This window comes from Carassius gibelio, chromosome B23, assembly GCF_023724105.1.
Source record: "Carassius gibelio isolate Cgi1373 ecotype wild population from Czech Republic chromosome B23, carGib1.2-hapl.c, whole genome shotgun sequence".
In the NCBI taxonomy this organism is placed as follows: Eukaryota; Metazoa; Chordata; class Actinopteri; order Cypriniformes; family Cyprinidae; genus Carassius; species Carassius gibelio.
In genome coordinates this window covers 8,677,714-8,692,466 of record NC_068418.1, presented here as the reverse complement: position 1 = coordinate 8,692,466, position 14,753 = coordinate 8,677,714, and the positions used below count along the sequence as shown (strand labels likewise).

Genomic DNA, 14,753 nt, shown 5'->3' with positions numbered 1-14,753 from the left:
CTCCGCAGAAATTAACTCACACCTTCCACACACTCTTCTATTAAATTTTGTGTTATTCACACTTTCAAATGGATGAAATGACTAAACTCAAATGAATCATTATGTCATTTGATAGCTTATTAGGGAAACAATGAATCATAGTTGACGTAATGCAAGCTAAGTCTATCCGTCCTTCAACTTTCTCCATGTTCAGAGGCTCATGAGGAGGAAGGAGGAGGAGAAGAAGAGACCACTCAGGAACATGGTGAGACCCTCAGTTTGACCCCAAACCCCTCCAGATCAAACAGATCTACTAAAACAGCATTCAAAAAGAGATGTTGGTCAAAAAACAAATACAAAATAATGTGAGGAGATCACAAAGAGTTCAGACTGAAGTCATTTAAAGTAATCAGGTATTTCTTAAAAAAAAATAAAAAAATAAAGGCATATTATTTTGGACTGAAAAGGAAAATATTTGCATTGAAAAATAAACACTACATGCCACCATCTTCCAAAAATCAAAACCAATTTTTCATTTTTTTATTATTCCAAATACAAACGTAAGAGCCCCAACTGAACTGAAAAATGTGGAATTGTTTTCTGAAGCAAAAGGGATTCAGATAAATAAATGAAATGTCATCAATGTTATAAAATGCACTAAATCAAACTCCACTGCAGCTTGATCAGCCATAACACTTTTACAAACGAGTTTAAATAAATGTTTAATTGAACGCTATATCTACTTAAGTAGATTTAGACAAAGACGATTGTTAGCAACATTGATAGCTGTTGGAATCTGGTGTTTTGCATGACACACACACACACACACACACACACACACACTTGGGATGAATCAAACATTCTGCTCTATGTTTAGTTGAAGTGCCGAGTGTTTGCTATGTCAGGATCTAATTGTGTCTCTCTGTTCTGGTTCTGTCAGTGATGCTGATTACCCACGTGTAACCTCCTCTCCTTCCCTGCTTTCAGATGCTGAAGAAGAGACAGACGATGGAGGAGGTATTTGTTCTTTATTGCACTGGCTTAGACAGATAACCTGAGATTTACATCTCTCCAGTAATTGTTTGAAACATGTGGAAACCTGTGTTACGACACACACACCCTTCCGGATAACTATATATTCAACGCATTAGATCATCCCCAATCCTCTTATAATAACATTCATTCCATCAGAAATAAAATCCAGTTTATGGCGCGTTGTTCAGTTCCTGTAACCGTTTGCTATTGTGGAATAACTGCTATGAGACACAAAAGAGATTTATGCAAATTAAGCTTCCGGTATTTATAATCAGATATGCCCGATTGATATATGCAACAAGTTATAGTTCTAAAAGTAAACGTCTCTCATATAACTTTGAATAACTTCTGTTGTTTGTTTGTATGTTTGATTCTTCAAAAGAAGCTAAACCCAAAATCCCAAAGTAAGTATAGTTGAAAAACCATTAATTGTTTTTTATGTTTTTAAAGATCAACAGTACTTGGTTTCGTTTCATACAGAATTTGGAAACATCCTTATATTTTCCAGACCTTTTATGTTGCCGAACCTGGTGCCGCTAAAGATTCCAGATGGAGAACGAGTTGATTTTGATGTGAGTACAGTTACCATTGCAGGACCCAGAGCCATGAAACTATTTTGACTTTGATAGGTCAAGACTGACATTTGTCTTTGAACAACTTCGCCATCTGAAGCATACATTCCATATTATTTTGGAAATTAGGAGATAAAAGACAATATTTTTATATTTTATAATTATCAATCAATATGTAAAAAATATACGTTTATAATTCCTGTAATGTTATAATAATAATAATAACAATAATAATAATAATAATAATAATAATAATAATAATAATAATAATAATAATAATAATAATTATTATTATTATTATTATTATTATTATTATTATTATTATCATCATCATTATTATTATTATTTTGTTCAGCGTTTTAAATATCTGGGGTATTTTCTGAAAAATTTTGCCTGGTCTGTTTCATTTTGACCCAAAGTCAGACACATTTTCTTTTCTTTTCTCTTTTGCCTTTCGTTCTAAAAACATGCAGGACTGAGTTTGAAATATTCTCTAATGTCCCATTTACTTCATTCGAGAGCATACTGACATATCTTGACAAATGAAAACCTGCATTAGAAGATTTGTAAAATCCAGCAAATCTACAAAAGCATCCGAATGTTTCAGTCGACCCAGACATTTCAGATGGCAGTTACTGAAACATGAGTGATTGATTCATGCTTTTGTCTATACCTGAATGTGCAGATCAACTGTCTCAAATCTCCATCTCATTGTTTAAATGCTTCATCCCCGTCCCGCCCCAGGACATCCATCGCAAGCGTATGGAGAAGGACCTGAATGAGCTCCAGACGCTGATTGAAGCTCACTTTGAAAGCCGTAAGAAGGAGGAGGAGGAATTCATCAGTCTTAAAGATAGGATTGTAAGTCAGCAAGGTTGTAGCTGCTTATTATGTAAAGCTACTAACCATAAATGAATTATTTCCTAAAGACAAATATGTGAACCAGAGTAAAAACATTCCAGCAGGTCTATTAGTGATCAGTTTAAGCCTGAATGAGCCTGAAAAGGACTCGACAGACAATCAGCTCTGTCATTTTACAGAATGAATTCCCCCGTGAGCTCTTGTTGAGTGATGTTTGAGTTGTAAAGTGAGTGATTGTGCAGGAGACACGGCGCTCGGAGCGAGCAGAGCAGCACAGGATCCGCAGCGAGCGCGAGAGGGAACGACAGAAGCGCCTGGAGGTGAGCGGAAACATTTCCCTTCACCTCACACTGATGGACACAACAGACACAGCAAGTCCTTAACGCTTTTCAAATGTTCAGGAAGAAAGAGCTCGCAAGGAGGAAGAGGAAGCCAAAAAGAGAGCGGATGATGATGCCAAGAAGAAGAAGACGCTCACCGGTCTGTATATCGGTGGTTACATGCAGAAGGTCAGAGCTGAGAGATTATGAGACTATATGATAAATATGCTGCTAAGAAACATGATAAAACATGATAAGTGTATCACAGTTCCCCAAAAATATTAAGCAACACTTAACATAGTTTATTACTTTTAACATAGCTAATATATATATATATATATATATATATATATATATATATATATATATATATATATATATATATATATATATATATATATATATATATATATATACAGTGGGGATCGAAAGTTTGGGCACCCCTTGCAGAATCTGGGAAAATATGAGTAATTTTTAAAAAATAAGAGAGATCATACTAAATGCATCCCCACTGTATATATATTTTTCCAGCAGGAAATCAACAACTACTTTTAACATTGCTAATATAATTGATTTCTTTTTTTCAGCAGGAGATCAACCAATTATAATGATTTGCATTTAAAATGTACTGACACTTTAAAATGTGTGAACAGAAAATTTCTCATCAGTATCAATGTTTTATTAAAATACATGGCCACTACTTGTTTTCCAGTTAGATAGAAAAAGTGGAAAGATGCAGACTGAGAGAGAGAAGAAGAAGAAGATTCTCAGTGATCGGCGCAAACCGTTGGACGTTGACACTGCCAGCGACTCTGCTCTCAGGTTTGAAGAGTCATTCTACAAATGCAACTAATTCATATGCCACAACAGTTCAAGAAGTACAGTTTAACACAGTTAAAAAGATGAAGAGTCTGCCTTTTTATTCACCTGTTTGCTGTTTCCAACCTGTATGGCTCTCATTCTATGGAAAACAAAAGAAGATCTTTAGAAGAATGTTGGCAACAAAACTATTTTGGATTCCACTGGGGAGAAACAAAAAATCAAACAAAAAAATCTGAATAAACTTCTTTGTGATCCACAAAAAGTGATTTAGTTTTTGAATGGCATGATGGAGAGTAAATATGGAAGCACGTTTCTGCCACTGAATAAAAAATAAAACAAGGTAAATGCGTAATCTGGTCGTTTTTATCTCACAATTCTGTCACATTTCAAAAAGTCAGAATTGTGAGTTCATATCTTGCAATTCTGACTATATAACATGCAATTATTAGATATAAAGATATAATTGCAGTTGAGAGAAAAAAAAAATATATAAAGTGATATATAAAGTGACAATTCTGAGAAATAAAGTCGGTTTGTTCTCACAATTCTGACTTTATTTCTCACAACTGCAAGTTCATATCTTACAGTTCTGACTTTATAACTCATAATTGCGAAAAAGAAAGTCAAAATTGTGAGATAAAAAGTCACAATTACCTCTTTTTAAATTATTATTATTATTTAATGGCAGAAACAGGCTTCCATAAGTAAACAATGACAACATTTAAATTTTTTGATGAATCATAAGGAGTATTCTTAAGCAGAACCGTAACAGCAATATGATAATTACTGTACATATATTATTTATAATAACCAAAATAAACAAATTCCTCTACCAAGTAATGATTAGTTTTAACTCAGCATTCATTCAGTATGACTTCTTTAACCACTCCTTAACTTCTGTAATAGTATTTCATAGAGTAAAAATACTATTACAGTTTACAGATTTAATAAAAAATATCACTACTTTCTCTTTCTTCTTTGATCAGGGAGAAAGCAAAAGAACTGTGGAGCTGGATGTGTCAACTAGAAGCAGAGAAGTTTGAGTTACAGTACCAGTTTACCCATCAGAAATATGAGGTACTGTAAGCTGAGTTTTACTTGAACCCAATGAGAGTCAAAGAAATCACAAATGAGCCGTTTTGTTTTTAATGTGTACAAATCTACACTTCATGCTATATGAATGTAATATATTGGTCCTTTCTGGCTGGTTGGTTAATAATAAGTCAACTGAGGCTACTATTGTCAGTATTGCAGTCTTAGAGTTAAGGCAGGAAATAATATTAGTTTCAGATAAGCATAATATTATGTAATTATAATTAGTTGTGAATACCATTTCATGTTGATTATTAAAATGACATAATAGAAAAGCAGTCTTATTCACTTGACTCTAATGTCTTCCAGGATCTAATTATGTGGAAACAAAATAAAAAGTATTGTTCAGAGTTTGCAAAAATAACTCCTCACATCTGCAGTTTCCTGAGAGATGAGATGTTAATGTTTCTGATTGTGGATCTCTCTACAGATCAATATCCTGAGGAACAGAGTCAGTGATCACCAGAAAATGTGAGTTCATCTGTGTCTGTCCAACCCAGTTTTATGAAAAAAAGGCAAAACACAAAAACAAACACTCCTAAATTTACCCATCATTAGGTACGTCTACATGAACTAATTTTTCTCAATCATAATGAATTCAGTATCATTTCAGATTCTGAACATTCTGTTCGAAAACTCTAAATGTTGATGTCTGATTCAAATATTCAGCACGCACAGTTTCTAGTTGCTATTTTTGCCTTGATTACATAATTTCCTGTATAAATTATAATAAAAGTTTGCTGAATATTCAATATAATGTATTATTAAGGCCCAAATATTTCAGAAAACAATTTTATTTATTTATTTATTATACAGTATGTTTTTTTGTTGTTGTTGTTTGGCCAAAATAGCCTTCACAATTTTATTTTGTTTTGGCTGTGCTAGGTGTCTATTTCATGCACACAACATACATAAACTACAACAGTGGTTTGGCACGTGTTTATCGCACAAAATAGGTTTTCAGTCCAACTGAACCATCAATATAATTGTAAACTAATTATTTAGGTGCATATAAATATATTGTTGCGTAAGCAGGTTACAACTACATTTCTACTAGCTCTCAGAGTAGACTGTTAGGGTAGGTTTAGGGTTAGTTGAACAAGCTGACAAAGAAAGTGTTAGAAGATATTTTGTGTATTTGGTTTGATGAAATGTGTTTATGCGGTTTAAGGTTCAAAAAACACATTTTCCACATACTGTACATTCTTGTTGCTAAGCCCCGTCTTTTTAAAATGCTTAAATTTTTATGAGGCTCATCAGTCTAAAAAGTGAGATGTGCTCTGATTGGCCAGCTATCCAGTGCATTGTGATTGGCTGAATGCCTCGAGTGTGTGACTGAAATGTTACGCCCCTCACCATACTGTGATGACATGTCCCGGTGCAACGAGACAAAACTAATAAAACCCATCACAAACAAGGCATTTGTTGCATCCAGTAGGGACATAATTACTGATTATAATGATGTGTACTGTTTTAATGCAATGAGTTGCGTATCGCGCTGCATAAGCATAAAACCGTCTTTATTTGTGATTGGAGAAACAACAAACAACAAGCACTACTCTACACTGCTCAAAACTCATGTTTGAATAATCGTTGGCAAATTCTTTAAATATGAAAACGTACTTACAGACTGTGAGTCAGAAGCTCCAGACTGTCCTTGCACAGTTGGTATTGCCCAACTTTATAGAAACAGACACCGCCATTGTAGACTACTCTCACAGGAAACCGTTAAATGCCCTGCACACTTTTGAATATTTGGGTTGGGTTGCCTTCACAACGAAACAGTGTCTCCACAACATGGCAGCAGCAACAAAACTACAGCGAGAATCAAAGCAACACCTTCTTTCTTTGCATGAACATTTCATCGGCGTCATGCAAATCTTTCCACATTGAGACGTAGACATAAGACGTAGTGGTTGACTTTTAACTTTTATAAAGAATATCTCTTTGGATTTGAGACTTTAGTCTTTGCAACTTTCCAGATTTTCTTCATGCGCCAAGAGCTTGTAACACTCCAAAGAGAAAGGAAAATTTGAAATCGCATTCGACCCATTTAACACATACCTGCCATATTCTCTCAAGGTTTGGTATATTGCCTTTTTTTACCTGCTGTAGTTACTACCTGGAGGGCTTTCTCATTGAAAACAAACTCTGACTCATCTGCTCCTGCCTAAGGCATGGAAAATAACAACAAAAAACAATTCCTTGTGACTGCATGTCAGAGTGAAAGTCCTGTCAGCGCTGCTTCTGTGGCAGTAAACGTTTGCGAGAGTCACTACTAAAGCACTTCAGGGAATGGAGGTTTGGGTTGCAATCTGCTGCTGATGCATTTACCTGTGCAAGTCTAGAATCAGCGTGAATACTTAACAGAGATAGAAGATCAGTCCCGAAACCTATTGAGCTGCCTCGTTCTCCATCATTCAATATTTCCTTCTTGTGTATGACTTTATTTATTTAAATTTTTTGACTTTATCGATCTTTCTGGGTTTGGAGCTTCTGCTTCTACTGTTTTCTTTGCTGGTAAAATCATAAGCATTCACGGTCTAATTTTCGCGCTACGACTCACCAAACAACACTATGCTAGCGTATGTATGCACAGTATGGAAGGTGGAGGGGGACAAAAAGAAAGCGTCAAAAACATCAAAAGGCACAGCAGCCAATCAAATTGCTGTATTTGAGATAGCATTTACATATGTGATGTGGTTATACCTTGGGATGTATATTTTCTTCGGTGTTCAGTGAAACACAATGACATCATGATTAATAAATTAAAACAATTTTTACAGAGTAAATTATGAGTACAGTCTTCATCTCATTCTACACAATGCAGATGACTCTTAACAAAAACAGTTTATTTCTTAATGCGAAAACCTTTGAGTGAAAAAATGACTATTTCAACTAAGATGTATGTGTGCTATGTATTCATTTATTGCTTATCAGATGAATATTGTGTTAGCTTAGCAATACATTATGATAAACTCTTGCATTTTTAGTTGGTTTCTATTAGCTCTGAGGTCATGCTAGTGCACTTGTAAATATGACATAAAAACAAATCATGGTTTAGAGCTGTAAGGTAAATTAAAGGCTCTTGGCTATTTTGTTTTTCTTCTGCAGGACAAAGAGAACCAAGAGAGGCCTCAGGAAGTGAATGCTGTGCTGAAAGACGGACTTGACTCCTCACAAACCCACAGAGATCATGAAGAGATTGTCCTGGAGAGCTGTGTATAGTAGATTCTGATTCTTTTAGTTAGTCCTCACTGAATAAAGACTGTAGATTTTGAATGAACAACTAAACAAAAAGAATAAAAAATTACAAAAATTTCAAGCTTCATGTAAATGCAAAACATACTTATAACTATAATTACACCTAAGAAACAAAAGGTATTCATGCTTAGTAAAAAGGTAATACACATCTTCACATGATGCACAATAACACACACTCAGCTGCTCTCTGTTAATGTCCCCTTAGGCCTCTCTGTAGTTTCAGGATCAAAAAGGTCAGGAGATTCTCATCTCAAATGATTTGCATATTAACATCTGGGACAGGAACATATACAACACTCACTGTTCTGCTATTCACATTCATTGTTTGCTTGAGCATCGACAAGGGCCCATCTGAACCAAAAGTCAGTGCAGAACAAGTATTGTTTTTTGAAGTAATATTTGCACAAAACAAGGATTCCATTAATCATGGGCAGAACATGTTATGATATGCATAGATGCCATTTTTGGTGGATTTTCAGTCCAGTGTTTAAGCTTTCCAATATTGTGTCAAGACCGGAGGAACTTTTATAATTGCACTGTGGAATGTGTGTGACTCATAAAAGCGTCTCCAAGCTCGTCGCCCGCCATTTCTACTGTAGGGTGGAGATCTTGAGTAAACATAAATCAAGCAGATCAATTAATACAACTGCTTTCTTGAGAAGTGATAAATATCTGCTTTCTGATGGCGAAAATACTTTCCATAATCTGTCACAATGTACAATGAATACATATGTTTGAGGTTTGTTGGCCTTTTACTAAAATCACAAAAAGAAAGTCTTGTCAGCCAACGTGCCATATTTCACATAATGATTGATGAGGTGAAAACTGAATGAGAGGGTTTTTCCTCCTCAATAAATCATCTTTCATATTCACTCACACTGTAAATGTATATAGAGCTTATACTGAAAATAACTGACAACTTATTATTATTATATCACAAAATTAATACATTTATATTTAAAAATACAGGTTGTAGGACCTGCCACTAGAGGGCGCACTACCAAAACAATAACAATCGTGTGGTTTGATGACGCTAAGAAGGAGCGTGGAATGATGGGATTTGTTGTCTTCTACCCAACCACTGACATCCATCAATCAGACGGAAAGATAAATCATAGATTTAACACAAGTTCAACGATTTGCGCGAGTAGATTATATACAAAGTCAATGCAAAGACGCGATCAGACTATGGATCAGACACATCCTCGCGCAGGTCTAGAGATGCGATGCCCCGCGTTTGGCGTGTATGCACCATAATACTAATCTTGTTGATCGTTATAATAGCATACGTTTTCTGTGAAGATACGAATCAAAACAACTCACCTGTCGAGTAAAACACAAGCGAGATCGGCATCTCTTTCTAGTTGAAGTTTGTCGCGAAGCTACTTCCGCATTTGTCCACGAAACTGTTGTCATGTGGTTTCTACGTTAGTAAAGGCGGGAACAAAGAGTAACTAACATCATTGACAGGTGACTGCACTGCCCTGTGTCAATGTTCAGAATGGGAATTTTCTCATGATTTACGAGTAGTTGAAAACATTAGAGATATTGTTAGTAATCAGCTGGACAAAATATATAATACTAGCCTAGTGGTTTTTTGGATATTTTATTATAAATATCTTTCAAATTGTACCTTTAACATGCATAGTTAAAATACCCATAAAAGCAACACACCATACAGCATTTCTTGCTGAATTGCACTTTTATTAGTTATTTTTATGCAAGATTAAAATGCACATTTTGGTCATGTAGATGAAAATGTAATTTTTACACAGCCACATCTAATATTTTAGTACAAAAATATTATTATTTATTATAATTTTCTTTCTTTTGTTTGTATTTCTTTTTTTTTTTTTTGCATTTTGACAACATAATAAAATGGGTGGGGAAAAAAATACATTTACCCTCAAGAAGACACATTTAAACACATTCCAGCCAAACAAAAGTAAAAAAAATAATCCTCACAAAAATTAAATATCCCACACATTTAGCAAACAGCACACAGAAAAAGCAAGTTTGGTTTATAAAAAGGATGTCAATCAAAATATTATATAACTGTATATCTAGAAAACAAATAATTTTGCATTTACCACTAAGCAGCAGTCAGACTAACAAAAATATTATTTTATTCATTATAATTCTGAAAAATTATTACCCATTTCAAGTGAATGCATCTAGCATTAAATCTCCTAAAATGCAACCATACCCAAAAGGCCAGAAACATCTTTACACTGCCAAGAAGGAACATAAGACACATCTAAAGCTGCATATATACCTTTCAACTGTGCTTAGTCTTTGTAGTATAATGTATTTACAGTAGAATTATGTGTGGCTAACAAAGTAAAACAGAAACAAAAAAGTTTAAGGTGGTTCTGATTCTTCAGTAGGTGAGAACTGAATTTAACACAGCATTCAGTCCCCTTAAGGCAAAACATCCAGAAAGTTCATCAAGCTCCAATCTAACTGGCATTTCAATGATGAATCACACATTTTTTTTTACATCTTACTTTTCATCCAACTTACTTTTAATTAGTATTAACATTGTTGCAATGTTTTTCTTTCAACATTAATACAACAACAGACATTATTTCAATCACATCGAAACGCCTGCGACGTAAGAGCATGTTTAGAAACCGACAACTATTCAGGCCTCATTGCACCAAAATGCAAAAGCTTTATCCAACATGTATTATGATCCCCAATATACATCACAGGAGGACAGAGGAAGGAAAGCAGCAGAGGAAGAGTGGACCAGTAGTGCAAGTTTGTTAAGTATAAGTGTACAAACTCTTTCCCAATAGTAGATGTGTATTAGGCCCTAAACAGGCCTGTACTAGCAGTACAGCAGCTGCATCACCATTCATACCAGAAACAGGGATTGATTATTCCTCCATCAGTGGATGTCAAGTTTAAAAACGGTTGAAAAGCGCCATTAAAATATCATAAAAGCCATCCATATGAATGTATGAATGAGATCTGAAAGGATATTTACTTTTGATCAGTTCTTCACACACATCTTCTGGAATATAGCATCACACAAACTGTTTATCATACTTTAAGGGTCTTTTTTGTGTGCCATTTTAGCCCTCAGAAGAATAACATTGGGTTGGAAATAAAAATATTTTTTTTTTTAATAATTTCAGAATCCAGGCAATAAAATAAAATCAAGTAAAGGCGAGTGTCTTTCCACTCACGTGCACATCTCTCAGTGTCCATCCATGCGTGTTGCTTCTTTGTATGCTGTAGTAGTGGATGTATTTACAAACTTGTCCTTGTTCATCCCTTTCTACAAAATAATAAAAGATCAAAACTATAAATGGAGCATCGTTTTCATTTCAAAATGACATGCATCACCATCACAATTCACTGTGTGCAAGCTCTCAGAAACAAATACATGTGGTGGTTTTACACTGAATCACTATATTTATTTATAAATTACACATCCCTGCATCTTCTGTTCTGTAAATAAATAAATAGCATCTGTCATTTATGAAATAATATCTATTTATTTATTTCCTACCTTGAGTTTATCAACAACATTTTTATCAATATTAAGATTTAATTCAAATTATATATGTATCAGCTTTAATGTACATTTAATGCAGACAATAACAAAAATAGTCAAATGTCGAAAGTTTTAATGACATTTAATTGCATTTTTATTCACTTACAATCTTAAATTTTTTTCTGTTGTTCTCTAATATAATTTAATACAATTCTAATATAAACAATGATATATATATTAACATGATATTATTATAATTTATTATTCTCCTGTTATTACAAATAACTATAAATTCACATTTCTGCATCACAATATTAGAATTTACAGTACGGATATTCATTTTAAGATTTGTTAAATATTACGTTTCACAGTGTTATTAAATTATTAAGGTTTTTAAAGATTACATTTAAATAAGAACTAGATGACAACAAAGGTAATTTAAAAGCAAAAAATCAAATATCCATTCATATTTATATATTGATAAATAAAAAAATCTCTAATATCAGCTGACAGAAAATCTGGTGCATGTTTCCACACTGTAAAGCCGCACATATATCTGATGTGTAATGTGTTGTTATGTGTGCTTTGGACTAATGAGATGTCAGTGTGGGCGGAGCTACATGACCTCATGCTACTGAAATACAAACAAATGATAAAATTAACTGCTTCTCAAGTCTGCTTAAGAAAAAACTCAGATTAACGTGTTTCAGTCAGCTTTACAGCGATGTAAGCCTAAAGATCTAAATCAGCTTTATGTCATCAAAGCGTGTATATCATCATTAGTCAGTGTGGTATAGTGTACAGTATGTTTGTATGTTTCAGTGTGTGGGTGTGTGTGTGTGTGTGTAGGTGTCGGAGGGTCACGTTAGGAGGAGTGTGTTATGTGAAAAGCGTTTGCTCTGCCATGCCCTTTTAAACAAGCAGAGAGAAAGAACTTGTTTTCCTGGATTCCTGTCTTATCCCGCTGAATCTCTTCCAGGGTTGGGTGGAGTACATGTCAGGGCCTGGAAGTGTGTGTGTGTGTGTATATAGACTATTCATGCAAGCGAATGAGAGTCTTATTTGATGTGTAAACTAGCATACAGACAGAAAGATTGATCGCAGCCTGGGGATTTTATTTTCCCTCAAAGCAGGAAAAAAAAACATAGAAGAAAAAGTGAACACACCCTGCCACACCCTGCGCTCTCTGCTTTCTTACAACCAGATGCTGCTTCCTTTTTCTTTGCCCTCCCATCACAAATCATTTCAGAATGAGGAAATATTTGTGAAAATATACTTTCACTCTTCCTCTGAAATCATTAACAGCATCTTGTGATTAACCGCTTTGAACAAACGATTCTTAGGTGTGTTGTTTCATCCTAACAATGCAGTTCTTATGAAACAATGTGCTTGTATTCGTGAGATTCATTATGTGATGAATGTCAGTTTTCAAATGCTCTTATGCAATTGAACAGGCAAAAATCTTAGATCAGATTAACAGGTAAAAAAAAATAAAAATTGACCAGGCTTTACTGGCTGTATGTAGTTTGAGGCGGGAGAGTCTTACCTTTTTCAGCACATTCTGGATGTCTTTTTGTCCCCACATACTCCTCAGAAGAACTGCAGCAGCTACTTTGGCTGCGTCAAATGATCTGCAAAACAGCAGGGTATCTGCTAATGCACTTCAACTTTCTACAGAGTAACAGTCATACATGGGTGGCCATCGCAAAACTTGTTATCAAAAAATGGAGTCATTTGTTGATTTCTTTGCTCTAAACATCAAGCATGAGCTTGCTAATGACATAGCTTCACTTTTACACGGGCATTTCTCTTTGGAAGTACTTACGTATTTGAGCTCAGCATGCTCAGAGAGTCGACGAGTTTGGTGTCGATCACCTTCTTGGCAGTGTCGGGGTCTGCCAGCATGAGTGTGTTCATCACACGGCACGCTGTAGCGATGGTGCTGTCAGACTGAACCATGTTCGGAGTCACAGACGACAGAACAGCACTGACGTTGGGAAGAATTTGCTTGGCTGTGGTTGACAAAAACATCATGGACATCAGGGAACAATAAACTGATGCAACGTTCAAGAAAAGTACAGTACACTGTGTACAACAATATTTCATTTAGTATGATCCTTGGTAATCTGCAAGCCTGATGCTTTGGCTTTATTTTTTTTTATTTTTATTTTTTTCACTGGAGGAATACATAAGTAACTGGCCTTAATATTAAAGGGATAGTTCACCCAAAAATGAAAATTGTATGTTTATCTGCTTACTCCCAGGGTATCCAAGATGTAGGTGACTTTATTTCTTCAGTAGAACACAAACTGAGATATTGAACTCAAACCGTTGCAGTCTGTCAGTCATATAATGTAAGTGGATGGGGATCACGGCTAAAACATACATTGATTCACGTGCCTCTGATTAACGCACTATCCAAACTGTTAGAACTCTCCTGAGCGTTCCGACATTGTGTGAATTAGAGGTAAAAAAAAAAGATGTCTTTACAAATCAGTGTATCTTCATGAGGCGCAGGGTTTAATTTGGTTTTGTTTGTGTACTTGTTTTATTGTTTGTTTTAGCTGTGATTCCTAATCACCTCCATTATAAGGCTGATAGACGGCAATGGCTTGAGTTAAATATCTCAGTTTATGTTCTACAGAAGAAACAAAGTCACCTACATCTTGGATGCCCTGGGGGTACACAGATAAACATCACATTTTCATTTTTGGGTGAACTATATCTTTAATTACTTTCTCTTATATATATATATATATATATATATATATATACACTAGCCATTGTTTGCCATGTATATGCAAACAAACTAAATAATATCACACTTGATGTATTTTTAAGTAACTGGCCTAAAAAAAAAGGTTAATTGTAAATAAATAAATAAGCAACTATGTATATAAATAAATGTTGCAAAAAAGCATGACATATGTTTTAGGTGACTGGTCTCAATATTAATTAATTGCATATTATGTAAACAAATATTGCTTAAAAGCAATAAAACATTTACATAATATATATTTCGTTTAACTGACCTCGATGTAAATTAACTGTATATTTCTTATATACATAATGTTATATATTTTTCATGTTTAATAATTTAATAAAAAAAAAATTAAATACATATTTTAGGTAATTTTCTTTACATATACATATAAAATGCATATTTCTTGTATACATAATGAAAAAATATAAATTAATAAATAAAATTTCTAATGAATGGAATTAAAGACATGAAATATGTCCTTCCAATCTAGATGTCAAATGGTTCAGTTTCTTTTAATAATCCCAGTTCATATGTAATAT

The 14,753-nt window shown here is 34.3% G+C and overlaps 2 protein-coding genes across 5 annotated transcripts in view; one reads left to right on the top strand and one right to left on the bottom strand.

Annotated features, from left to right (window-relative positions):
• Positions 1 to 150: 150 nt before the first annotated feature.
• LOC128011979 (troponin T, cardiac muscle isoforms-like) lies at positions 151 to 9,472 on the top strand (the record flags this gene model as incomplete). The annotated part of the gene is made up of 11 exons (XM_052594820.1): positions 151 to 244; positions 967 to 996; positions 1,397 to 1,418; positions 1,523 to 1,586; positions 2,331 to 2,447; positions 2,690 to 2,767; positions 2,849 to 2,956; positions 3,480 to 3,589; positions 4,576 to 4,666; positions 5,112 to 5,152; positions 7,796 to 9,472. Coding segments are annotated over 11 exons (789 nt in total), but the record flags the coding sequence as incomplete, so codon positions are not given.
• Positions 9,473 to 9,628: 156 nt separating this feature from the next.
• The window catches only part of LOC128011978 (plakophilin-1), a 29,318-nt gene continuing 24,193 nt past the window's right edge, over positions 9,629 to 14,753 (bottom strand). For 3 of the 4 annotated variants that reach the window (XM_052594818.1, XM_052594816.1, XM_052594819.1), the window contains 3 exons: positions 13,276 to 13,462; positions 12,997 to 13,081; positions 9,629 to 11,231 (listed from right to left, as the gene is read on the bottom strand). In XM_052594818.1, the coding sequence (XP_052450778.1) occupies positions 11,151 to 11,231; positions 12,997 to 13,081; positions 13,276 to 13,462 (353 nt within the window). In that variant the 3' untranslated portion in view covers positions 9,629 to 11,150. The remainder of the gene's footprint in view (positions 11,232 to 12,996; positions 13,082 to 13,275; positions 13,463 to 14,753) is intronic. The other variant, XM_052594817.1, reaches the window with a different exon arrangement.